Source organism: Mus musculus, chromosome 10 (assembly GCF_000001635.26).
Source record: "Mus musculus strain C57BL/6J chromosome 10, GRCm38.p6 C57BL/6J".
Lineage (NCBI taxonomy): Eukaryota > Metazoa > Chordata > Mammalia > Rodentia > Muridae > Mus > Mus musculus.
Window position 1 is genome coordinate 93,488,762 of NC_000076.6, and position 28,000 is coordinate 93,516,761.

The following is a 28,000-nucleotide window of genomic DNA, read 5'->3' on the forward strand; positions in this document are numbered from 1 at the left end:
GACTCAGAAAGGGAGAGAGAGAACGGGGAACCCTGGTCAGAAGGACTTCCAGGGTCAGAGAACTACAAGGTTACATTAAAAGTGGGCTCAGCTACCCATATCCCTGTCTCCTGCACCTAGTTCAGCATCCAGAAAGGCCAAAGGAACACCAGAGACCGCAATCAATATTTGTTTAAAGTGTGAATGGCTAAAGGCAAGGGAAGGGGTGTGTTCTGAAAGTCCACTCTCAGTCTCACTGCCAACCACACCCCAGCAGACACTCCCCTCCCTGGTAAAGGATAAAGGCTCTCCCCAGTCGAGGACTGTAGGAAAGGAGCCAGCCCTTGGTTACAGTGGCCTGCTGCTCAGAAGGGCTATAGCATCTGAGCCATGCCTAGGTACACAGTGCACGTGCGTGGGGAATGGCTGGCGGTGCCCTGTCAGGATGGGAAGCTCACTGTTGGCTGGCTGGGCCGTGAGGCTGTGCGACGCTACATGAAGAACAAACCGGACAATGGTGGCTTCACTTCGGTGGATGAAGTGCAATTCCTTGTGCATCGGTGCAAGGGCCTGGGCCTGCTGGACAATGAGGACGAGCTGGAGGTGGCCTTAGAGGACAATGAGTTCGTAGAAGTGGGTGAGTGGCCCTCAGGGGAACAGAGCCTTGGCATGTCCTGGAGGAAGTCACCCCCGTGTCAGGGAACACGGCAAGAAAAAAAGACTTGAGTACTTGCCCTGGGGGAGCCTCAAGCCTTGCTTTATCATCCACCTCCCCCTGCCCCCAGCCTGCAATAGATGGAGAGAGGCAGGCCACAGTGACAGTCTGGACTTGAACCCAAGGCTGCAGGTTAGAGTCCCTTGCAATGACAGAATCCTTCTGTAAGGGACTGCCAGAGTAGAAACAGAAGCAGGCTAGAACCAATCTTCCACGTACATCCCCCTGCTACCTTTCTGCTTTTTGCTTTCCTGTGTAAAGACGCTAAGACCGTGTGAAAATGTAGGATGTCACGGTCCAGCAGCCGTTGCTATGAAACACAAGCTCAGTGCATGGAGGGGTCATTCCTGGGTCTGACACCTGCCCTGATGTGACACCCTGTGACCTGCTAGGCCCCTCTCTCCCCTTCTTGTTTCAGTGATTGAAGGTGATGTGATGTCTCCTGATTTCATTCCGTCGCAGCCAGAAGGAGTTTTCCTGTATCCTTTGTGCATCCCCTTTGGTCAGCCCTGCGGTGGCTGGTCCTGACACGGTGGGGCTGGGGCTGTTCCACATTGCTAGTCTGCTCCTTTACCTGGCTTTAGATACAGCAAATACCGGGAGCCTGAAAAAGTAAGCTATTTTCCTTTTTGTGGGGAATATAAAACTCTGTCATGTCTGAAATATGCCTCCTTTCACCTACCACTTTAAGAAGGGGAAGGAGGAGGGGGAGAAGAGGACAAGGAAGAAGAGGAGAAGGAAGAGGAGGAGGGGGGAGGAGGGAGGGGGAGGAAGAGGAGGGGAGGAGGGAGAGGAGGGGGAAGAGGGGGAGGGGGAGAAGGAAGGGAAGGAGGAGAAGGAAGAGGAGGAGGAGGAAGAGGGAAGAGGAAGAGAAGGAAGAGGAGGAGGAAGAGGAGGAGGGGAAGTAGGAGGAAGAGGAAGGGGAGTAGGAGGAAGAGGAGGAGGAGGAAGAGGAGGAGGAAGAAGAGGAGGAGGGGAGGAAGAGAAGGAGGAGGGGGAGGAGGAGGAGGAGGAGGAAGAGGAGGGGGAAGAAGAGGAAGAGGAGGGGGAGGGTATATCTGGGTGAGCACTATACTAAAAGACAGGTTTCATCCAGCTCAGAGTATACTATGGGGAGCCTGGCCCCTGTTTTTCTGATTTTTCTTGCCCAGTGTTCCCGTAAGCCAGCCCTGTTCTTAATTAGCACATCAATGCCTCAGAACGGTAGTAAACTATCTTTGGGGTCAGGCAGAATCCAAGGCTACTCCTTCAAAGCCCCTCCCACTCACTGAACCTCACCCTTCTTGTTCAGTACATTGCCCTAGATGGGGACAGTCTGAGCACAGAGGATCTGGTCAACCTGGGCAAGGGACGTTACAAGATAAAGGTACGTGAGGGAGGACAGGAAGGACAGTGTCCTTCCGTCCCCATTGGACATGGAAGGCTTTCGTATGCTCACTCCTGGCCAATGCTCTCCTAGCTCACTTCAATTGCTGAGAAGAAAGTGCAGCAGTCCCGGGAGGTCATCGACAGCATCATCAAAGAAAGAACAGGTATCCTTTTCTCTCTCGGGGTGTCCCAACATTAGTTTACGGGCAAATGTAGGAAGAGAACCCCTGTGGCATCTAATCAAAGTGTCTGTTTCTTTCTTTTTTGTACTCCAGTTGTTTATGGCATCACCACAGGTTTTGGAAAATTTGCTAGAACTGTAATCCCTGCCAATAAGCTACAGTAAGTCTCCCATGAAGGCGCCACAACCCCACCTGCCCCAACTTGGAGATTTTGTTCCCATGAAGATCATTCACATTTTCTTTTTAAAGCACACTGACATTTGTTGAGAGCTCACTTCAGACCGGTAGTTCTCAACCTTCTCAATGCTTCGACCCTTTAATATAGTTCCTCCAGGATGTTGTGATGACTCCCCGCTCCCACCCCCAACATTATTTTCATTGCCACTTCGTAATGGTAATTTGGCTACAGTTACGAATTGTAGTAAATCTCTGATATGCAGGATATCCTGATATGTGAGCCCCAAAGGGGTTGGGACCCACAGGTTGAGAACCCCTGCTTTTGATCAAGCCATGGGCAGCAAATTCTCACACAACCCTGGGAGACAGTCAAGCGTCTCATGTTCCTATATGGGCAGTGTAAGGTTCCTGTTGACTTGTACCCAACTCATCATGAGAGAACGAGACCTACTGTGTGTCCTTTCCCTGCATGCAGCAACTCATCTAAAGTCTTCCCTGTTGTTCCCTTTATACTCCCAGCTGAGAAAGCATGCCCCCCTCTCACACACACACACACACACACACACACACACACACACACACACACACACACAGGTGTCTAAGAGGGTTCTCATCCTTCTCTTCCAGGGAGCTTCAAGTCAACTTAGTCCGTTCCCATTCTTCAGGTAAATTCTTCCTAGTATCGGGTGCCTCCCAAACCACGTAGCTCACGTGATTGACTAGCATCATGTAAGTCCCATGCTACAAGTCCCATCAGCTGGCGTGCTCCAAATGCATTCCAAGGGCTGGATGCTCGGGACCCAGGAGTGTGAGGGAGACATCAGGCCAGACCAGTTTTCTGCTGCAGCTTAGAAAACAGAAAGAGCCCCTTGGAAAGATGGGGTCCCAGCCTAGGAAGAGACCACTGCACTTAGGGGAGAAAAGGGAACGCTAATATTGGGGTCATGAGCTAGACAGGATGAACCCTGGGCCCATGACATGGAAGGAGCTTGCGCCAAGGTCTCTCTGAAGTATTCCGAAGCTATTTAGGCAGGTGAGGTTCCCTGAAGGATGCTAAGGAGCAATCTGAGGAGAGCCTGGGCCTCTAGCTTGGTCCAGACAAGGCTTTGAGAAGCAAGACTGGCAACAGGGAGCACCATCCACCCAGCTTCAGAAAGCCAGGGGGAGATTGGCAAACTAGGAAAAGATCTGAAAGATGGGGGCAAAGGGGCAGGCAGGAGGTGGAGAAGGATTTTTTTTTCTCAAAGAAAATGGCAATTCTGCTTTGTAGGTGTTGGGAAACCACTCAGTCCTGAGAGGTGTCGGATGCTCTTGGCTTTGAGGATCAACGTCTTAGCCAAAGGTTACAGTGGGATTTCCTTGGAGACGCTGAAACAAGTTATTGAAGCATTTAATGGTAAGGCAACGTGTCCTTAGTCTGGCCTTTCAGAGAGATGGTGGCTACACACCACAAAGGTAGACTTGGATGGCTAGATGCTGAGATTAAAAAGAAAATAATCAAAATGAGTGTAAAACTGATTTGGCAAGAAGGAGACCTGGTTGGCAATTGGGTAGCAAGAATTGGGAGCTTTAATTGTTCCCATAAAGGACGGCTATCTTGTAGCTTTGATCTAACATTTAAGATAAGCATTCACCCTAACATTATGCCTTTTAAGCTCTATACAGAGCTTTCTATTCAGTGGTACCCATATACGATCAAGGATTCACCAAGTCATCCAGGAACATAATTCCTGGATGATGTCCATCCCCAAGACAATGGTTCCAGTTGGCACCCAGGGAACCTGAAGTCTTAAAGTTCCCTGGATGGTGGACAAGTTGCACCAACACACAGAAATCTAACTCTGTAAAAAGGTAGGGTCAGAAATGTGACAAGGTTAATAATTGACCTAGTCATGAAGCCATTGTGGAATAAGACACGATGCAACTAAACTCAGTGCTTAAAGGGGGAGACCAGGTTCTCAAGGCTCAGGAAGCTGTACCTTCACACAGCTGAGGACAAAACATCAGGTCGATGGGAATCCCAGGGCTCCTTGGGGTAAAAGGAATGGGAAAGGAAACAAAGTCTCTCGAAGTCATCTGGAGAAGACCAAATGCTTGAGTTGCTATGCTGAGGGCACAGGGGACTCATAAATGTGACATGCTGGCCAGTGGAGGGCACAACCTATAGGCTAGACTAGGGTGGTCTACACAGGTCCATAGTGATCCCATTACAGTACAAGTGATCAGCCAGCTCCACTCCACCACAAGCCTCAAACCCAAGTAGCTCTGCAGCCTTGAGCTCACCACTGCTCTGATAGATTAAGGCATCTGTGGGATCCTGATGCTCTGAGAATTTCCCAGGTCAGCTACAGTCAGGAAGCTGGTCCATGATTGTCAGTGATGTGTCTAACTGATATTACTTAGCAACAGCTGGGGAAATACGAACACCATCATCAGGGCTTTTATTTTAGGAAACAGAAGCCTTTGTTTTGGGGTAACGTTTTTGGGGGGAAGGTCTAAAATAGGCACATGCTCATGTATAAATAATGATAGTGTATGGGGTAGTAAATGAATGACTGGAGACAAGGGGAGAGACAGAGAGAGAGAGCAGACAGGGACAGAAAGAGACAGAGAGACAGGAAATGTATGCTTTGCCTATGAATTTATTACCCTTAAAGAACTTTGCTAATAATAGTTTTGTGGACCATATTTCTAGAGCAGTCCATGGTTTTGTTGTTGTTGTTTGTTTGTTTGTTTTTTTAAAGTAACCGTTTACACATTTCTAAGCATGCTCCAGCAGCTTTTAATAACTCCTTATAATCTGATCACCTGAATGGCTCTTAATTCCGTACTTTGGTGATTTCTAATCTTTTGGTCTTATAAACCAGGACGTGATGATCAGCAGCTAGTTTATAAGTGTGTTTCTGAGATATTTCTAGACTCCTGGGAATGGAGTCATGACAGCCTGAGCACTGTGTCCTTCCCTAGGGACGTTTGCCCCCCACCCATATGACCCCACATAGATTTCCTTCTTTTCTCTTTCTCATTTTCCCCCTTCCTGCCACCCTTCCTCTTTTCTTCTCTCCACCCTCACCCTCCTCTTTCATAAGAGCTCAGCTGCATCTTTGGAGGGAGTTTGGGAGGGGGTGTGATTTTTGAGACAGGGTTTCGCTGTGTAGTCCTGGCTGTCCTGGAAGTCTCTCTGTAGACCAGGCTGGCCTCAGGTTTACAGAGATCCACCTGCTTCTGCCTCCCCAAGTTCCTGGATTTAAGGAGTGTGCCACCCCTGCCTGGCTTAACTGGTGCTCTTAAATTATCATTCTTGGGTGTTTGTGCTACAAAACAACTCTACACTCTGTTGGAGGTGAGGGCTGACTTCACCCGTAATGCAAAGATAACCAAAATGTCGTGCACACTCTTGAGGTATCTGGTGCCTACTTCTCTTGCAGCCTCCTGCCTGTCCTATGTTCCAGAGAAAGGAACTGTGGGTGCCAGCGGAGACCTTGCCCCACTCTCTCATCTTGCTCTGGGGCTCATCGGAGAAGGAAAGATGTGGTCCCCGAAGAGTGGCTGGGCAGATGCTAAATATGTAAGCCTCATGCAAGAGCTCCAACTGTAGCGGTCCTCTCTGCCGGAGCCAGGAGACTCCAGTGGGTTGTTCTGTCTCCTTGTCTCTCCAGCAGCTCAGTTACAGACTACTCAAGCCTAAGAGTCAGACTAGGAAAGGGTATTTACTGGCTCCCACAGTCACCCGCCAGCATCCCAGATATGTGGATGCAGTGGGGAAGGTATCATTGCTAGTTTTAATTTCAGGAATGTATTCTGCACTCACAAGACTGCTGGTGCCCACTGGGGAGGTCGAAACGGGTCACGATTGCATTTAGGAGCTTATGTTACAGGTACAGAGTTGTGAAAGGCTTGCTCCGTGGCCTCTAGAAAGCACGGTGTTTTCCTTGATGAGCTCTTCAGAAGGGCATGTTTTATACAAAGCTTTTAATGTTTTCTTCATGTACTGATGGCAACTGAGAAGCCCACAGCATCATTTAAAGTGTCCTTTATGAGCAGCTGATGAGAGGTACCCTAATTGTAAGGGAAAGGGACAGAGGACCAAGGAGGAGGAAGAAAAGACTAGGTCATCCTTTGGGGGACCTGGCTTCCAGGTCACCCTTCTTCAATGCAGCCCATCTTGGTTCTGTCTCTGTGGACATTGTTTCTGCACCCACCTTTATACGGCAGCCAGCCTGACCTCGGTTAACAGCAAATCCAAACACATCCTGCTTGACCTGCAAGCATTTCCCTCAGCTACAGAATAAAGTTCAGACATAATGTGGCTTCAAGAGTATTGTTTCCCAGCTGGGCTGTGGTGGTGCATGCCTTTAATCCCAGCACTGAGGAGGCAGAGGCAGGAAAGTCTCTAAGTTCAAGGCCAGCCTGGTCTATAAAGCGAGTTCCAGGAAAGCCAGGGCTGGTGAAACCAGGTTTGAAAAAAAAGGGGGGGGGGAGGAATTCCCCACAGTCCTTCCTTCCCAGGGTTCTCCTTGGCAGAAACTTCAGTTAGCCGGCTGCTGAGTGTGCTCTGGGCTGAGCTAATGGCCCAGGGTTTCGTTTCCATTTTCTTTCTTTTTTCTTCTGAAAACTCCTCTAGGAATCTACCCCTCTGCTCCTCTAATCCTTCCAGGCCACCCACACACATGTAGTTACTTTTTAGTTGCCTCCTATATATCTGCCCACAAGCATGCAGCCTGTGTGGGTCTCTACTCTTCCTACAGTCAAGCCCAGCCCATCACCTGCAATGAGAGGTACCCAGACCAGGAGAAATGGACAGAGTGAAGGGGCACCTGTCTGCCTTTCTCCCACTTCAGCTCTACCTTCCTTTCCCTCATCAGGAGAACACCTTTTACTTCGGTTATATAAAAGAAAGAGCGCCTGTCCCTTTCTTCTTGGGGTGCTGGTTCTACCTAGTTGAGGGGAACCATAATCTCCCCCTCATTGGGACACACACATTTGCCCCCCAAGCCTTGCCCCCAGTGACAGAAGACGCAGGAATAAGGGCAGGGGACTGTGGGGGTCGTGCTTTGGATTCGGAAGCATGTGGACAGCCAGCCTTGAGCCCAGCCTGACTGGACAGTAGGTGTATCTAGGTGAATCTCAAAGCTTGAGGCCCAACACAGAGGAAATTGAAAGCAAAATTTGTTCTGTAGGTAGTCAAGTCCTTGGTTCAAGAGTCTAAAAGTTGCTAAGTCTGCTTTCAAACTAAACAGAGATAGATGCTGGCCCCGAGAACCCGGTTAGAACAAGTTTGTATAGGCTTAATCTTTTTAAATGTTAGTACTGAAAGTATTTCAATAGGCTCCACATAAAAATAAAACTAAACTCCTAGGTCCAGTAATAACAATGTACATGCTTTTAATCATTCAACAGGTTCTAGAAGCCCATGGACTGAAACCAATTGTCTTGAAACCAAAAGAAGTAAGTCAAGAAAAACTTGTTTGTGTTAGCAAATCTTTACATATGCGCTGTTTTCATCCTTAGCACCAGTCTCACTGATTCCTTAAACCAAACACAGTTTATGTGCTGATTGACAGTTGCTCACTGAAAGGGCTCCTCTGTGAGCACTTAAGATTAGTCATGCTGTAAGTCCCTGAGTGTTTTCTAAGAACGTAAATGTCAAATGTAGTTTTCTAGAGAGCTTGACGAGATATGCTCAGTCAAGGCCCTTTAAGATGCTCTCAGCCGCCGGCAGTGGTGGCACACACCTTTAATCCCAGCACTTGGGAAGCAGAGGCAGGTGGATTTCTGAGTTTGAGGCCAGCCTGGTCTACAGAGTGAGTTCCAGGATGGCCAAGGCTACACAGAGAAACCCTGTCTTGAAATACAAAACCAAAACCAAAACCAAAACCAAAACCAAAAACAAAAACAAAAACAAAAACAAAAACAAAAACAAAAACAAAAACAAAACAAAAAGATGCTCTCAGCCACAAGTTTGGACCAGGCTATTCTTAGGATGCCTTGTCTATGAGGGTGAGAGATTAGTATCCAACATAGATGCTACACAACGCTCTGCACTGCAGGGCCACACGGCTGCCTTGGCAGGGGAACAGTAGGCAGGTAGCCTTTGGTCAGAGTCAGGCTAATGATTCCAGATATGGTGTTAATCAAGCTCGTGAACCCGCAGGATCGCCCCACACTTTCGAAAACACAGAGGCACCGGGCTCAGTTGGGCTAGTTTCTCTCCCACAGAAGACACCAAATATGTTTATCTGCGTGTTCATTACAGTGAGAACAATAGGAAACTTTGCTCCCTCCCCCACAGGGCCTGGCACTCATCAATGGGACACAGATGATCACTTCCCTGGGCTGTGAAGCCCTGGAGCGAGCCAGCGCCATTGCCCGGCAAGCTGATATTGTGGCTGCCTTGACCCTGGAGGTGCTGAAGGGCACCACCAAAGCCTTCGATACCGGTCAGCAAGTTCTCTCTTTGGTTACACATTCAACATGGGCGAGTCGGTTGGCATTTTTAGGCACAGAGGTGGAGGGTGTGGGCAGCATAGAAGAGCGAGAAGATCCAGAACTGCCACCGGCTCACCTGAGCACTGTCAGTGTCTGGTAACAATTACGTCCTGAAGGCAGACATTGACCTGGATCGCTGAACAACTGGCTCCAGGTCACCCAGGGATCTGGCATGCTAAGCTAGGTATTGTTTTAGGAGTCAGTTTGTTAGACTTGACATTCCAGTGGAAGGGGTTGAGGAGAGATTAGTTAGGGAAAGATCTTGTTTACCTAGAACGGACCTAAGTTCAACCCTAGAACTGACTTTTTAAAAATTGGACTTGGCGGTACCTACTTGTGTGCCCAGAGCTCAGGGGATGGAGACAAAAAGATCCCTGGGGCAAGCTAGCAAAGTTGATGAGTTTCGCGCCAATGAGAAATGAAAAATAAGAGGGGAAAGATGGAGAGTACACAAGGGATTCTTACATCCACACTTTCTCTGGCTTCCATACATCTACACCCAGGCACCCACTCATGTATTTACACATGTGCAGACAGGCAGGCAGGCAGGCAGACAGACAGACAGACAGACAGACACACAGACAGACAGACAGACAGACAGACAGACAGACAGACAGACAGACAGACAGACAGACACACACACGTTAGTAATGCTCGGATAAGAAAATTGGGAAGACAAAAATGATATAAGTATTTGCATCTTATCTAAATACAATTAATGAATAGAGTTAATAATAACTCCATGTTAATGATAAGCAGAGCGGAAAATGTCCAAAAATGACTTAGATAAATTAAGCCACTCTGCATGCTCCCTGCTGTCATCGGTCCAGTTGCTTTAAGCGTGGCCCTGGACTCTTGACTGACGTTTCTAGGGTACTCTCCAGACAGCACCACAACATGTTCATTGTAGGCAATTAAGTAGATAAGGAAAAATATGCCTTTGGGTTGAAGTGTCTAACATGCTGCATGAAGGTGAGAACCCCCAGGACTTCAGAGGGCTCGGCCAGCACCGTGGATGGTCCCCCACCCTCCGTGGTTCATTCTAATGTCGGAATTGCTCAGATTTGTTTGTCTCCTTCCATTCCAGACATCCATGCTGTCCGACCTCACCGTGGGCAAATTGAAGTTGCTTTCCGATTCCGGTCCCTCCTGGACTCGGATCACCACCCATCAGAAATCGCAGGTCTGGACAAGTTTGTTTGAGTGGGCTCATTGGTGCTGGGTGCCCTGGAGAGATCGGTAATGTGTTGTCTGTTTTCTTTCCCCTTGTCCCTCCTTGCACAGAAAGCCACAGGTTCTGCGATCGTGTTCAGGACGCGTACACCTTACGCTGCTGTCCACAGGTAAAGTCAAGAAACAAGGAGACCAGCAAAGGTTCTTTCCCAATAATTCATAGGGAAAAAAAACAAAACAAAATAAACCCAGATCATGTCATGACCTAATGCAATCTAAATCTCTCTACTGCTACTGTTAAAAATAGTAGATAGTTTATGCTTCCATGTCTCCAGTTATTTTCAGCTTCTTACTGGGTAGGCTAAGCCTCCTGTATCTTGACCTCCTGTGTTGATAGACTACGACACAGTTAAGTAGCATTTGAAGAGTCTTACTGGTTCTTCCAGGAGGGAAAGATGACAATCAATCAACCTAGAATGTTTATGGGAAAATTCCATAAACATTCTAGGTTGATTGAAGTGCCTGTGATTGATTCAAGTGCCTGTTATCTGCATTTTATGATCTTATCTTATCTGCATTTTATGATCAAGTATAAACCAGTCATACATATGTCTCTAACACAACTTTAAGTAAGAAATGGGCGCAGCTTTTTTTTTTCCCGTGATCTGACTGATGAGAGATTACAGTCATCTCAAGAAATGATCTGTCAGTCGAGTTCTGGTAGAGAGAGTAGAAGGGTGTTTTCTCTAAGGTAAATACCTTCATTTTGTATGACTCAGTAAGTCCTATTTAAGTACCTTATTAAATGATAGTTTGAAAACATCTATGGAAAAGAATTGCCAAATGAACTGAGCCATTAGAACAAGTCCTGGCTTAAGTGCCCCTGCTACCCTAAGAACCATGACTGGTTCCATTATCAGTGTCTTCCAAATATTAATTCACTGAATTTTCCCAACAGTGTAGTTGGTCCATTCTCCCATTTTGTAGTCAGAGTCTGATGAACAGGGTTCAGTACCTTCTGTGCCCAAGATCACACCACTAGATTATTATCTCCTGAACTTCTGGGAGAAGCGCTTAAGTGTACCATGTCTCTCCCGGGGCAGGGTGCAGGGTGACTATTGACGTGCGAGCATCTCTACTGTGGTTCTTTATGCTCCATGACCGTCATCCCCTTGATGGCTACCATCTGTGTGACCCCCGTGACTCACATCCAAGAGATGCTACAGCATCTTATTTACTTCCTATCAACAGTAAGGTAGCATCCATTGTCTGCGTTCCAAATCTGTTTCTGTTTCAACCAGAAACCTAACTTGCCCACATCCTATCACTGATACAGAAGTGAGATTCTTTATGGCTAGAGTTGGCACTTTTTTCCAATATCACAATGTTTAGCATATTAGTCTGATATATTTTATTTATTTTAATGTATTTTTTAATTCTAATTTGTTTTACTGAAAACCTATTTTTTTGTTTGTTTGTTTTGTTTTGTTTTTCGAGACAGGGTTTCTCTGTGAAGCCCTGGCTGTCCTGGAACTCACTCTGTAGACCAGCCTGGCCTTGAACTCAGAAATCCACCTGTCTCTGCCTCCCAAGTGCTGAGATTAAAGGCATGTGCCACCACTGCCCGGCTCACTGAGAACTTCTATCAGTTGTCTTCATGCCCTAAGCCAGTTATACTTTTTATAATTATAACTGCAAAGCAGTTACAAGGAAAAGCCTGAAGTCAGTCTCTGGGTATTCATCATAAGTCTTATTTTTGATTGTGCTTTTAGGTCCACGGTGTGGTGAACGACACAATAGCCTTTGTGAAGGACATCATCACTACAGAACTGAACAGCGCCACAGACAATCCTGTATCTTTTCAATGTTCTGCACATTTGCAGCGTTCTCCAAGTGGCTGAGATAGGATCTGCTTACACAATCCTCCTTAAAGCGTCTGTGTTGAGTTATTCTGTTTCATAGTTAGATGAGTTGGTCCCCGGAGACTGAGCACTTGGGCGGCTTCTTCTAGGTCAGAGTCGGATCTGTGACCCTCCTCTTGGATTCTGAGCCTACCATGCTGTGCTTTCAAAACGGACCCATAAAAGATGAAAGGACCACTTTCGTCGTTTGTGGATATGGTTTCACAAAGCCACTGGCAGAAAACCCCGCTGCTGAGGCTGTTATGTGATTAGCGGCTCATAGGCTGGCTTCACTTCCTTGGCCTGGTTCTAGGATGCCTTAGGCAGAAACGCCATGCTGACACATCAAAATGTTTCCGGTGGGGTAAGGCTTCAGGTTCCTTTCTGACGAGGACTTGACTCAGGCCACAGTTTATGCTTCTGTGCACACAGTAAGAATCATTCTTTGTAGAGGGAGAGGGTCCTTCAGAGGATCACGTTCCCCCAGAGAGTCTGGGGTTTTTTTGTTTGTTTGTTTGGTTGGTTGGTTGGTTGGTTGGTTGGCTGGTTTGGTTTTTTTCTTTGCAGTTGTGATGATTAGTCAGGGTACCGCCTCCACAGAGGCATTGCTGTCTGTGAAAACAGGCAACCCTCTCAGGAGCCCTTTCTTCCCATTCTACATTTGCCTTCCTTCTGAACACCGGAGAAATGGCTGAGAGAGCCACTCCCAGCCCGGGTGAGCTGAAGGCTGGTTACTCAACCGCTGTGTGGGGCTTCTCACCCGAGGTTTGAGTGTGCTTATCCTGTAAGCCTATTTCAGGATTTCGTTTTATGTTCTCTAGGGTTGCTCCATGATAATCCTTGGAATTAAGAACTCCCCACACATCCCGACGCCACCGCACTCCCTAGAAGGAACAGTGGTTTTCGCGCATGCTCTGTAGTCTCAGCTCTCTGGTTTGTTCTAGGATGAAGCTATTCTATACCCCAACAGTTAGACCTTAAAGGGTAACTCAAAGGTTCAAAGGGAAAGGATTAACAGAAAATTCCTGGATAGGGATGACGGTTTTCTATTTGGTTTTCCCCCCAGACATAATTCCAGCCCCGAGTCCTCTACTTTCTTCATTAAAAGCCTCTTGATTTGCAGGTAGTTGAGAGCGAGCGCCTCCAGTCGGATGTTCCCTGAGGGAACAGGTTCTCAGTGTTCCACTGCACCCAGTGTTAGGGAAGGTGGAAGTTGCTGAAAGCTAATGACCAACAGAATTGGGTAACCAGAGGCTAATAAATGTTCATTTTCTAAATTAGAGCAGCAACCAGTCAATCCAGGGATTAGCAGGACAGAGAGAAGACTGTGTGTGTCAGGGAGTGAGTGCAGGACACCCTCCCCATAGCAAAATCTTTATATGCGCAAAGCCCTTTGATACCTATAGGTTTCTTCTTGTATATATTGACTCCTCCCTAGATTACCTAATACAATGTAAACACTATATAAGTAGTTGTTTTGTTGTACTATTTAGGGAATAATGACAGCACACAGTATAGACACAACGCTTTGTCTGAATATTGTCATTCAGAGGTTGGCTGATACCACAGATGCAAACTCTGGTGGTGAACAGCTAAATGTATTGTTGATAAAGTTGAGAGAGAGAGAGAGAGAGAGAGAGAGAGAGAGAGAGAGAGAGAGAGAGAATTAGCTTTTAGAACCAGGAAGGAGGAACCATTACTGTCTGCCTTGGTACCTGTTGGCCCAAGCAATGTGTGAAAGATTGGAACTATCTCTGGGGAGCAATCACACTCTGTGAGTCCAAAGTTCCCTCCAGCTGAAGTGGTCTGTTGGCTACTGTCTGTTGTTGAACCCTGGTGCAGGAACTCAAAGGACAGAGCGGGGAAACATCCCCCAGCATTGTATTTGAGACATTTGGATGGATACCCCATCAACCAGGTCTTTTATTTAACAGCTTCTTTGGACACGGGTTTACATCTCTACGGATGAAATAGAATTTGACTTCAAACAGGTGGTTCATGTTCATGGCTTTAGCTTTTGACTGTAAGTGTTAAATTGGCAGATGATAAAAGTCACGGGGGTTGACATCTTGGATCTCAAGAGAAAACATTGCATGCCCCATGCTTTTGGGTCCCAATTACATGGGCACAATTTACCTTCAATGTGTGAGTGTATGCGTGTGTTTGTGTGTGTGTGTGTGTTCCTTTATGTCAGTGGTTCTCAATCTTTCTAATGCTATGACCCTTTAATGACCTCCAACCATAAAATTATTTCTGTTGCTACTTCATAACTGTAATCTTGCTACTGTTATGAATTGTGATATAAATATCCGTGTTTTCCAATCGTCTTTGGGGGTTGTAACCCACAGGTTGAGAAACACTGTTTTATATCAATAACTGCTTACAGGAAGACTTGTTCTTTCCCCTATATCTGTACAATGACAGTCACCTCAATACTAAAAATAAGCAGATGGGGACAGGAGCTACCTTTGAAGTGGCCAATGATGTTACATTTAAGCCTTAACCTGTTTTGAAAGATGGTCTTTGCCAGTCGAGGGGAGACAATTTCAGGAGGAAACTTCCATGGTGAATACCCAGCCAAAGTAAGCTTTCTAAACATGCTCCTAACCCTGAAAGTGCATTCCAGTGCAGGCTGGCTAAACGGAGGTGTTCTTTTAGGCCCTGGACTATTTGGCCATTGGTGTCCATGAACTTGCGGCAATTAGTGAAAGAAGAATCGAAAGGCTGTGTAATCCTTCCCTCAGCGAGCTGCCTGCCTTCCTGGTGGCTGAAGGAGGTCTCAATTCTGGGTTCATGATAGCCCACTGCACCGCAGCAGCCCTGGGTAAGGACACTCCCTTAGTCAGAACACAAGCCTGTCCACCAAGGGCACTTCCCAGTTTTCCCCCAAAGTATCAGCTTTTGCCTTGGAAGGAGCCCTGATGTTTCTCCACTTTGGTGTGTATGCTATCTCTCATGCCTAACTTAGCAAGCAGCTTGATTCTTCACATGTTGTTTTTAGAGAAAAGAAAACCAAAGCAATGCAATACTGGAAGATAGCAAGCAGGCAGAGATGGACTATTGCCCCAGAGGGAGGAATCTAACTTTGCGTTGACCTTCATCGATGTAGCTTGTCTTCCAAAAGGGGAGGTGGGAGTGAGAGGTGAGGGAGACAGGGGCAATATAGTTGATGGCAAACTGAATGATTAAATTTGGAGATATTCTATTAGATCTACTATCCACTAAAAGATTAAGATGTTCTCGAAACATATATATATATATATATATACCTCCAAGAAACAATAGGCCTCATAGACACTGAGCTTCAGTGCAGCTGATTTCTGATTGGAGATTGCAGGGGGCTTCACCAGAGGGAGGCCTGCCACAAAGTTAGTGCCAATGGCCTTGCTTATTTCTCTTCATTTCTTCATAACAACAGTACCAGGAAGGAGGCACTGTTCATCTGCACTGGCCAGATGAATAATCAGAGACCCAAGAGGCTAGGTGGCTTTCCCAACATTGTACAGTAGTCGCATGTAGGCAGAGCTCAAACACAGGCACGGTGATACCCAATTTTGTGCACTCACTACAAGCAACTCTTTTTTTTTTTATCAGTAGTTATCACTAGTTATCACCATTATTTAAGAACTTTATTAACAGGTACTTTCAGTTTGCTGACTTAAAAGAAAATCAAGCATTAAACTTGTTATAAGTTTTTAAAAAAATCTCAACCACATATGAAACAATGTAAAAAACAAAACAAAACAAAACAAAAAACAAAAAGAAAAACTTTAATGGCAAGAAAAACCAGTCATTGAAACAAAACAAAAATAAACTAGGCAACAACAGCAGCAAAGCCTATATTTGTCATCACCAAAAGAGATGTTTTCAGGTAAAAGTAATCAAAAAAAAAAAACAGCATTTTTTGTAGACAAGGCAGGTAGTTCTTATCATATTTGGTCAACTGATAAACAAACAAACAAAAAAGCCAGACCTTAAGGTCTTCAGCTCCCACCTTCTTACTTCTTGTTGTTGGACCTGCTTATTGTGTTCATCTTTTTTCCCCCTTGGTGGATGACTAAACTGGCTGATGGAGTTTATTCACCGATAAGCTGGCATTCATTCCAGCCCGCCCTGCTTTGCATTAACAGGCGGAATCCTCTGCTGGTGAATAGCCTGCTTGTATGTCCTTGCCATCCTGTGGTTTAAGATTCTCTAGGTATTAGGGTTGTCACTGAAGTTGCAGCACTTTGAGGTGGCTGCTGACCTTGGATTTCATCTCCTTGAGGCTTCATACCCTCTTCTTGTCCTCTCTAGGCTGTCTCTGGGGAGGGGGGCTGCCACAGAATCATGGCCTGTAACCTCAAACACAGTCTCTCTCTCTCTCTCTCTCTCTCTCTCTCTCTCTCTCTCTCTCTCTCTCTCTCTCTCTCTCTCTCTCTCGTCTACCTTGCCAGCACACCCTATCTAGCCTCCCTTTACAGGAGGGTTAGAATAGGGTGGTCCCAGCCTGTAGAAAGGTGGGTTCTTCTGTCTAGAATAGGGTGGGTGTTCTTAGGTCCTCAGTCTCTCCCCAACTCTCATTATTCTGGTAATTCTACTGGTAATTTGTTGGAGGACCTCTACTACACGAGGAGGGTCTACACTGGTTGTAAGAGGCTATGTATTTACTGTCTTGGGCTCAAACTCCACCAGGGCCTGTGGCATTTCCTGCCTCCGCACATCTTTCTTGATGTCCTTCCTCTTGAGGAAAACCATATCTGTTTCTTACAACGAAGCACTTTACTGTTCTGAAAACTGTCCATCCTGGGCAGGTACACACATAAGGCTGCCTGGGGTCCCAGCTTAAATGCTGTCGGTTGTCATGACAGTGGCCAGGACACACTGTGGCTTCTCCCAGATGTGATGGCCACTAGGCTGCTGGGTAGTGAGGCTGCTCTGGGGTCTCTGGGGTCTGCTCTCTGCTCCTGATACTGATCGATATCAAGAATCCTGTCTTCATCCTAAAATAGAGTGGGCAGATTCAACAAACAAAAACGTAGGATGCCCAGTTCTATTTGAATTACTTAGGACCTACTTGTGCTAAAACCAAAAAAAAAAAAAAAAACACCACCACCACCAACAACAACAACAAAAATCCCCAACCAAACATTGTGTTTTTTATTCAAAATTCCCAATTTAGCCGAGCAGAGTGTATTTTCTTTAACAACCTGATCTCAAAGAACTAGGTCTCATGGTGGCTAATTAAAAGCATCTGGTGGGGCCGGTGGTGGTGGCACACTTCCTTTATTCCAGCACTGGGGAGGCAGAGGCAGGTGGATCTCTGTGAGTTCAAGGCCAGCCTGGTCTACAGAGCTCTAGGACAGAGAAATCCTGTCTCTAAAACCCGGATCTGCCATTTATAACTGTGCGCTGGCAAGTCTCCTCATCCTGCTCCTTCTGTAGCTAGCTCCCTGCGGCACAGAGTCCACAATGGCAATGGTCCCTAGTAGGGTTGTCATGGAGGGTAAATGAACTAACTGTACATAGAAAGTCTTGGTGTTCTGCCTGCAACATGAGCACTAAGTAAACAGTAATTTCTATTTAATAATATTATCTCTTTGGGAGACAGGTTCTCACTGTGTAGCCCTAACTGGTGGAGAGCTCAGAGGTAGACCAAGCTGACCTGGAACTTGTAGAGATTCCCCTGCCTCTGATTTCCTAGTGTTGGACTGCATGCAACACCATGCCCAGCAATAATATATTCTCAAGCCCTTCCTCACTTGAGTTCCTCACGAAAACTCAATACAATCAACCAAGAAAGAACCAGCGAGTTCACTTTCTTCTCTGGCCCAGGATCCTCTGTATGTTCCCTCCATTGTTTCTAAACTACATCCTTAGCACAGAGATGTCCCACTTTACGGTGGAGCAACAGTAATTGATTTCTAGAGGAAATGACGGCCCTTGGGTAGACTGGCTTGGATGACTTCCGCCTCGTAAGCTACCCACCGGTGATGGCGTTCTTACTGAAAATGTTCCTTCCCTTATTGATCCAGTCCTTTATCTTCTTGGTACTCGTAAGTTTGTATTTTCTATAAAAGTTCTGGTCAGTACAACCCTCAGGATATAATCTTTTTGTGGCCAAACCTGAGAGATCTTGTGGGAACTCAGGCTTGGGAGACCCCAATATGGATAACCCTTAGTTCCCAGACATCTCTGGTTATCAGCGAACTAATGTTCGAACCAAGAATGCCTCCTTGCGTGGTGTTGGAGCCAACCTCCTCAACTACTCAGTATTGCCCAAGAACTACAGGCCCAGCCTTGGTTCTCAATGCCATCCCTAAATTCTGATCTCTTTCCTCAGAGTAAGCAAATCATCTTTGATAGCTGGTCTTATCCGGCATTCTCTACCCCACCCTTTGCCCAACTGTCTTCCCCGCATAATAAATGTGTCTAGTGTTTTTGGCAGGGTTTAACACTATTAGCATTCCCACATTTTTTTCATGTTCATCTTATCTCAGAACTCACCAGGATTTTAAGATCATTCCCACTTTGGGAGAATATTGACCCGTGTGTTTTCCCCCTGTGGCTCAGCACCAGCTCGTGCTTGGGTTACGGTCATGAACCCCTGGAGACTTTGGGGGAACCCTGTGCTGTTTTGGCAGGGTTTGCCTTTAGGGATGCTGAGTTACTGGCCCTTGCCTCTTGCAGTGTCTGAGAGCAAGGCTCTGTGCCACCCTTCATCTGTGGACTCACTCTCGACCAGTGCTGCTACAGAAGACCACGTCTCCATGGGAGGATGGGCAGCCAGGAAAGCCCTCAGGGTCGTCGAGCACGTGGAACAAGGTAAAGCCAGCAGTGGGAGGTGGGCCTTGTTTGTTCACAAACTAGTTTTCTGGGTCTTTCAAGAAATAGAATCACTGCCTGCAGAATCGGTAATCTCTGGAGACTCATTTGGAATGCAGGTCTTCAGGCCCCTTTCAGAAATGCTAGGGAGGGGAGGGAGTGTGGCTAAAGCGATTTCTAGGCGATGCTGTCTGGCACTGAAGATTAATAACTAAGGAGCTATGCAGAGATCATCTGGCTCTTTATATAGCCTTATTTTCAATGAGGTGGGTTTTTTTTTTAATATTCAAAAGCAGTGAGAATTGGATCACGAACCCTCACAAGCTTCACCCTGACTCAAAAGCTCAATGTTTTACCTCATGTTTTTTGTTTTTGTTTTCCCAAATGACTTGTGAGCAAATCTCCATGTTGTCCATATATAGTTTGTCACTTCAGTGTGAGTGGTTTCGGGATGGAGAGATGGCATATAACGCTCTTATAGAGAAGCTAAGTTGGTTACTAGAATCCATGTTGGCTAACTACTACCTCTGGCCTCCATGGGTCCTGGCACTCACGCATGCTCATGTGCATATGTGAGCATGCACTCACACACGCATGCACACACACACACACACGCGCACACGCACACGCACACGCGCGCGCACACACTATTAAAGGTAAATAATAATAAAAGCAAATATTTTCTTGAGATTATAATTTCCTTTCCTCCTTCCAAACCCTCTTATACCCCTCATTTCTCTTTCAAGTTTATGTTCTCCTTTAAACTGTTATTGCCTGCACAAATGTCTATGCGCATGTATATACATATGTATTCCTAAGTATAACCTTCCAGGCCAGTATAATGTTTGGTGTTGCGCGGGCAGTTGGTGAGCTCTTCCCTGGGGAAGACTTATTTGTCTCCCACTCAGCATCCTTAGTTGCCCTTAGTTCTCCGTGTGGGCTTTCCCCCATCTGTGTTAACATATGTATCCGTGTCATCCTCCTCCAGCTCATGTTATAGAAGCGTTCCTCTTGGCCAGGACACCATACCACACCCAGCAGAATTAAACAGCTGGGGCCTGTTTATCAGCACCAAACACAAATTCAAAAGTTCCCAGCTGCAGCACCTCAGCCTTCATTCCCATTGTTTTGTTTGAGATCTCATTATGAGATGGTTGTGAGCCACCATGTGGTTGGTGTGATTTGAACTCAGGACCTTTGGAAGAGCAATTAGTGCTCTTATCCGCTGAGCCATCTCTCCAGTCCCTCGCCACCTGCTTTAAATTCTGGTGGCATGATTCCAGGCCTCTCTTCATCAAGAATCACCCCTTGCCCCCCCCCCCTTGCCTGCTGGCTGTTGACTCAGCAGGAAACCAGACTTGTTCTGTAGGAAGCCTGGATTTTCTCTTAGCTTCTTTGTGATCCCACTTCTGCCTTAAGCATTTCTGACAAGGTGACATTGATTCAAAAGGTAAAAGAGGTAATGAGATTTAGATCTACCCTGCTATCAGAGATAAATCACTGGAAGAGTTGCCCTAAGCCACCCTCTCTCTGCTTATCTTTGGTGACAGTGCAATAGCCCTCCATTCGATACAGCCTCCTAAGTTCTTGAGCTGTCGAAGAATTGCCCAGGTCCTGTCCCATGAGGAAAGAATAGCAAAGCAAAAGATAATGTGAGTTGAGGATATTTTCTATAGACAGCTATTTTCATTTATAACTCACCCACCCCTTTAAAGCATACAGCTCAATGGTTTCAGTATATTCACTGAATTGAGCAACCCTAAATCTTAGATCATTTTCATCCATCTGTGCCCCCCACCAACTCTGAAGTCTTCAGTTCACCACACCCCATCCTCCCTATTTTCCCCTGTCTTAGGCAACCACTATTTTAGGTCCTCATAGATTTGTCTGTTGTGGGCCTTTCACATAAGCGGGATCATGCACTGTGTGTTCCTTTCGTCTGGTTTCTTTTACCTTGCACACTGCTTTCAAGGGCTTGTTGGTGTGTTAGCTTGTGTCACGACCGGGTTTGTTCTGCTCTTCTTGTCCCGAGCCACACTCTCATTTACTCTATGCACTCCTAGTGGAAAGACTGGTTTGCTCGTGCATTTTGGCTACTAGGCAATAATTTTTATGGGGGTGAGTGTTTTCGTTTGTCTGGACTGGAATTGTTAGTTCATATAGCAGCGCCCCACCCACCTCTATGGAGAGTCGGAGGTGGCTCTCCGCAGTGGACGCACCATGCTGCACGCCTACAGGCAGAATTTGAAGACACCCATGTCTCCACATGCACGTCAGGACTTGCTCTCTGTCTAGCATAGCACTTATCTGAATGTCCACACGTCGGATGGTTCTCCACTGAAACCATAGCCTTGAAAAACCTTGAAGAGTTCCTCTTATCTACCCCCACATCTCCTATCTAACTCATCAAGGCACCAACTCCACCTTCCAGACCCACCAGATCAAGCCCATCCCCTACTTCTGATTAATCTGTGCAGTTGCCACGTGTTACAAAACAGGGCAAGCCTCTGCAACTCATTTAGACCACACCATGCCCCATCTGAGAATTTGCCAATTACTTTGCAGCACTTAAAACCACATCGTCCCCATTCCTTAGGCCTGCAAGCCTGGCAAGATATGACATCCCATGCCCTTGATATCCCGGAACCACAATGATGTCCTGTAATGCCAGGAAACATTGCCTGCAGCTTCGACTCTGGGCATGTCTGCTTCCTTCTTCACTTCATCCATGTAGCTGCCCAGAGTTCTTACACAGCTGAGTCCTTGGCCTCAGCTAGGGAAGCACCTGGCTCCCCCCACCCTTCTTTTTTTTTTTTTTTTTTCTGTTCTGGAAGCACTCAGTGCCTCTGACACAGCTGGGCTTGTTTGTCTTCCTGCAATGGCAAGAATCTCGTCCACCTTGACCGTATCACTAGATCGACCTGGTTCAGATTTATTGCTCAGATATTTGCATGGCAGTAAAGTTGGTACCATCTGTCCAGATCGTTACCTAGTGCATCACTGTTGTTCGCTCTGTTTATAAAATGGAAGGGGAATCAGCCACAAACCAACGAGCGTCAGTTCCGTTACAAACATGACCATTCGATTACAAATGGTCAGCAAATATCTCCAGATTTGGGGATCCAGTAGTCCTGGCTCTAAGCATGAGACACAAACCTGTTTATCACTGAGTCCCCTCAGAACTCTTGCTCAAGTAAGCAGCGTAGGAGTGTGGAAAGTGTAGAAAGGCACGTGTCACTTGAGCAGCATATGTAAGAGTGTGAATGAGGTGGACTCATCTTCAGTCTACGTGGAAACCAACGTCTATTCAGAGAAGCAGACACTGGCCAACTTGACAACTCCTTGCAGTCATTAACAAAATGCTGATGGGCGGAGTTAAGGAAGGAGAAGGCAGAACCTGATCAAATCTGAAGGGACTAAAAACACATCCTCAAAGGAGAACCCAAGATTAAGACAAGAATAACATATGGGCAAGTGTGTGTGTGTGTGTGTCCTGTTGATCTGGAAGGCACTGTTTCCTTGGTGTTTTCCATCCCATTGGCTCTTACAATCTTTTTACTTTCTCTTCTGCATAGATCTCTGAGGCCTAGGGCATGGGAGAGATCCAGGAAGACCTCTCATTTAGGTCTGAGTGTTCAAAGATCCCTTCCTCTTGTGTGCTGTCCAGCTGTGAGTAGAACTATATTAGTTCCCATCTACTTCAGGAGGAATCTTCTCTGATGATGCCCAAGTGAGACACTGACTTATGAGTACAGCAGGATGTCATTGAGAGTCATTTTATGGCTAGGTTCTTTTATTAGAATAGTAGTATTTGGTTTTTCTCTAGGCCTCTCTAGTCTCAGGTTCTTGGCTACCTGAGCAGTATCTGGCTTGGGTTCCATCTCCTAGAGCAGGCCTTAAATCCAATCAGATAGTGGCTGGTTGCTCCCACAACTTTTCGTGCCACTACATACCAGTATATCTTGCAGGCAGATCACCATTGTAGACAGAGGGATTTGTTCCTGAGTTAGTTTTTAGCTTTCTCATCTAGTAGCACACAGAGAAACTTCCAGTCCCATGAATACTAGTTCATGGGGGTGAAGGTTCCAGTTAGGCGCCACCTCAACTCTTCTGTGTTCAGTGAGATTATAGGTGGTGTCTGTTTGTGGAAAGTTACCAGTAGACTTGGAAATGGCCTGGGTTGTTTGGGGGATTCTATGGGACTCCTTTTGGTCAACAACTCGATTAGATGTAACCCTTCATTTTGTGGTGTAAGAAGTCCAGTTGTGGCACTGTCTCCCCTGCTCTTTGGTGAGTCCACTTGCATTTATTTCATACATGGATATGTTTTAAGAATCTTCTTTGTACTAGGTTTCCATAGGATGTTTAATGTTTGCTGACCCTTCCTGTACCCTCCCCCTTCTCCACCTAATCTTCCCACTGTAGCCCTCCCAGACTGCCTCTCAGTAGCTATACATTCTATTTCCCCTACCTTAGAACTGCCTCCTCCTCCAGTCCCTCATTCTATTCTCAAGCTCTGTGGTTACACAGATAGTAGTGCCCCTATTGAAGGCTTAAAAGCTGACATCCTTTGGATAATTTTCACCTATGTAAATTTTACTTAAATGAGGAAATTAATCCTAAAGCTGGAGGGCATTACCGTGATTCACCAGGTATTACCAGTGTGCTTGAATGACAGCTTGCACAGTTAGCGTAGCCCTTGGGTTTGCTTTCAAAAGAGCGCTGTATAAAAAGCATCCATCTGGATAAAGATACACTGTAGCCCTGGCACAGTTTTAGGGAGAACCACTGGTTACAGAGAGAAATGTTTCATCCGTAGCAACTCTAGAGTTTTTCAAAGTGTTTCATGTTTATTTTTCAAATGGGTGTTCCCTGTGGCTTTCTGTCCTTGGTAGAACATATTGCAAAGCCAGTCCTCTTTGGAAATAATATGGCATATATCATACATTCCCTACCTGCACCCAATCTTCTAACTCATTTAATTTATAATATAACAATATAAGGTAGTCACCCTAAGGAGGCATGAAGTCCCATTTGGCAAATATGGCAACCAAAGCAGAGGTCAGTGTACCCAAAGCTGTACAGTCTTAATGTCAGTGATGGGATCTAAACCAAGGTTCAAGTCCATTACCTTCAGTACTCAACATAAGAAACACAGCTCTTACCTCAGAGGGGATAAGAGATAGTTCATTCTGGAGTGGATTCGTTGAGTGGCTAGGAACACAGATTTAGGTTACCCCAAGTTCCATGTTTCCAACATGGTAACCAAGGGTGAACGTTTTATAGTGCTAGAACTATATTTAGAGTGTCCTAAATCCAGCCGTTTTTTCCAAGCATCAAGAGGGAGCATCAGGTAGGTGGGTTACCACAGAGCAGAGAACTCGCTGCCAGAGTCTTATATGCCATTTGGTGCCATTCTTAGCTTGGGGGTTGGAGGGAGATGGTGATATGCTAAGTTACTATGTCCCAGAAGATTTCATATGACAGTCATGAGGATAACAGATCAGACACAGAGATTGATTAGCTATCAATAGCCATTGATGGCTATTAAATGGGACTTATGTTGGCCTAAGATGGTTTGGATTTTGGACTTGCAGCATTTCAGTCCTCAATAATCACAAAGTTCTAATCAGCTTATTAGCTTCGTAGACTCTTTAACACAAGTATGGCTTCCCTCCACGCCCTCCCCCTCTTCCCCCACCCCCCTCCCCCTAAGAAATTCAGTTCACAGAAGTTAGCCCAGATGGTGTATTAAAATTATTTGACTTCTTGATTTTTGGTTTATGAGGCACATTATGAATTCGGGTGAGTACAGAAAGGTCACAAGGGAGAGAGGACAAATAGCCCACTGTGGACCTAGAAGAAAAGTCACATACATCTTTATTTAGTGAAACTCAGGATCCAGGCAGGGGTCGGGGCACTCATGCAGACTTCCCTCACTATCCACTCGACACAGACCTGGCTGACAAACCCTTTGTGAGTAAGGGAACTGGCGGATTAGGGAGGCTGGTAATCTATCCTGCTAAACGCTTCAATTCTCCAGCTCATCAATGAAGATAAAACCAGGAGCTTAGAAAAAGGTTTAAAACTAACTTAGGGCTGGAGATGTATGTAGCACAGTTAGTATAGTGCTTGCCTCCTGGCATGTACAGGCCCTGGGTTCAAGCCCCACATGCATAAACTGGTTGCAATAGCGCATGCGCGTAATGGTGGCACTAGGAGATGAAGGCAGGATGGTCATGAATTAAAGACCATCCTTGGCTACAAAGAAAGTTAGAGCTTAGTCTGGGGTACTTGAGATCCTGTCTCAAAATCAAAACAATAATAAAAAGCTAAAAGCACAGTAGTAAGGTTATTATTCTATCAACACATAGAAAACCACCTGTCCGTGTAGTCGGCTCCAGAGAGTTGCAACTGTGGGTAGTTTCAGCCCCGTGAGGATGAAGTCAGACTTTAACCAGCGATTACTTCCTATTTGTTCTAGTGCTAGCCATTGAGCTTCTCGCGGCCTGCCAGGGTATAGAGTTTCTGCGCCCCCTGAAAACAACCACTCCGCTGGAGAAGGTGTACGACCTGGTGCGCTCCGTAGTAAGGTAAAGTCAGCTGGTCTCTGGGACCTGCCCCACTTCTGAATGGTGCGTGTCTGCAGACGCACGTTTGTGCCTGTTGCCTAGATCTGCTCTCACTCTCTCTCTCTTTCTCTGTGAAGGCCCTGGATAAAAGATCGCTTCATGGCCCCGGACATTGAGGCAGCACACAGGTTGCTTCTTGACCAAAAGGCAAGCTGACAACTTGTCAGGGTAGGGGGGTGGGATAAGGATGTGGGGGGGTGGGGTGGGAGGGGGGGGGAGTGAAGTGGGAGCTGGGTGTGGAGAGACTCTGTCTCAGCCATTCTTTCCTGGCTGTTCCTAGGAAGGGAACACAAAATAGAGAGCTGATTTGTAAGAAGACTAAAAGACATTTGATAGTCCCCTAAAGACCCAGCTGGGACCCAAATACTAACTATGGAAGGATTGGCTTTTAAATGGAGCATGCAGACATTATGAGGGTGGTGGTTCTGAGATGCTAAAATACTGCTGGTGTTAGCACAGCTGACACCACCAGGGGAAAAAGGCACTGTGAAGTGCCAGGGTTCTACTGTGGTCCAGTACCTGCCTGGCTAGGCAAGATACAGTTTTCTTTACTGCCTATCTCCTTTGGTTATACTGACTATAGACTTAGGCAGTTGGTACAAATGCCTAAAAGGCTGAACCATCTTTAAAAATACACAGACATACATCCTATACATATTAATCCATGTGTATATATTATATTATATATGTAATATATGTATATATTACATTATATGTGTCTACTATATAAAGTGTATGCATAATGTGTATTTAATACCTTTTACACACATACACACATGTATGTATGTATATATATATATATATATATATATATATATATATATATATATATGTACATTTTTAATTCTTTAAACCCAACCCTTTGAATCATTAGTGTCCCATTACCTAGAATCACTTGATTTTCCTTAGGACTGTGACTTTGCTCTGGGGAAACAACTTCCCTTGTAAGCTTTGCATCTCTTATTTTGAAGTAAACCCCATATCCTTTGAGGGGACACTTCTTCTCTGCCACCAGTACAAAGGCTTGTGAGGGGCTAGCTTGAAAAGAATAAATGTTCTCTTCTGGATTTTTGTTAAAGACGGTATCTCACGCTATGTAGCTCAGGCTGACTCAGAACTCGCTGAGCAGCCCAGGCTGGCCTCAAGTTCTCAGCAATCTTCTTCCTTCAGAGTATTCCAGAAGCAAGGGTGTTAGGATTCAAGCAGAAGCCACCACACTAGCTGAGAATTTATTTTGTAAGGTCATAGAGCAGAAAGATTCCTTGGCTGTCAGGGGACACTGACGGGGTGGGGGGTGGAGGAAGCTACAAACAAACAAAAAAAAAAAAAAAAAAAAAAAAAAGGAGCCTTAATAGGTTGGCAGATGAAAAGGAAAACTTGGCTATGCATGTGACTCTTATCATATGCAAACTCAGCTTCCATTCCATGATTCTCAGCTGAAGGGTGGAAGCCCATTCTGATTGGCTGGGACTCAGGCCATATTTGCATATTTGCATACTCTTAGCTATAGAAACAGCCTTGGGGGAATTCACTGTCTCACCTTTCAGCTTCCAAGTCCAGTCCTTTGGTGTATCTACTATACCCTCCCTAGAGTGAGCATCTGGCATTTTTGCTCTGAGCTGCCAAGGCTCTGATGGTGTGTGTGTGTGTGTGTGTGTGTGTGTGTGTGTGTGTGTGTGTGTGTGTGTGTGTTTGTGTGCATGCTTTTGCTTGTTTTGCTCGGGAGGAGGAAGCAGCTTAAACACCTTTAAAAAAAAAAAAAAACATGAGCACGGTTTTAGACTTTGTATCGTAAAACCCTTTAAATGTACCCAGCAATTAATTGACACAGATTCTGTGTCAAATGGCTCAAAAAAATAAAAAAACAAGCAAGAAAGTTGCAGTTTTGTGTTTGACCAGGTACAGAGGGAGTTTTGATTTGGGGCAAAGCTCATGTTTCATCATAGCATGTAGCAAACACCTTGTCCATGTTTCGACTTTGTTCCTTGCTTGGCTCTCAGGTTTGGGAGGTTGCCGCACCGTACATCGAGAAATACAGAATGGAGCACATTCCGGAATCCAGACCGCTTTCTCCAACAGCGTTTTCACTAGAATCTCTCCGAAAGAACTCAGCCACAATCCCAGAGTCTGACGATCTTTAACGGGCTTCCTCGAGGACAGGCACATCAGATGGGCCTGAGCTTAGCACAGCACTGGTGTGTTGATGGAGAGAGAGTCTCAGGAACTGCCTGTAATGTGTAAAACTCATCTCTTTTCAAACATACTCTGGATAGGCCATGGCAGCAATGCAGTGGCTGAACCCAGAGCCCTGATCTTGTTTTCTTGTTACTATGGTTTGAGGAGTACTGGGTGCCTTGTGGTTGTGGAGTTGTCTTTCTTGATAATATAAACAGGCTACTTAAAAAAAAAAACAGCCACAATTCCATAGGTTTATTTTTACTCTTGGAATTAGGAAAATCAATTCAGAGCACTCTTTTAAAAACATTAGATTTTGTGAACTTTTAAAACAATTGTCTTGGGAAACTCTCTACTTGACTAATTGTACTAATACCATAATCTGACAAATACGTTTCAAGTCAG

At 45.8% G+C, this 28,000-nt stretch overlaps 1 protein-coding gene across 1 annotated transcript; it reads left to right on the top strand.

Moving 5' to 3' along the window:
* The first annotated feature begins 6 nt into the window (after positions 1-6).
* Positions 7-28,000, top strand: Hal (histidine ammonia lyase). The gene is made up of 20 exons (NM_010401.4): positions 7-616; positions 1,113-1,173; positions 1,279-1,306; positions 1,986-2,060; positions 2,154-2,226; positions 2,338-2,404; positions 3,049-3,086; positions 3,692-3,817; positions 5,850-5,989; positions 7,822-7,869; positions 8,714-8,861; positions 9,998-10,093; positions 10,195-10,253; positions 11,856-11,936; positions 14,501-14,566; positions 14,643-14,808; positions 18,654-18,788; positions 25,273-25,381; positions 25,498-25,567; positions 27,421-28,000. Exons 1-20 carry the CDS (start codon positions 370-372, stop codon positions 27,559-27,561), a joined length of 1,974 nt encoding a protein of 657 aa, NP_034531.1. The 5' UTR covers positions 7-369; the 3' UTR covers positions 27,562-28,000.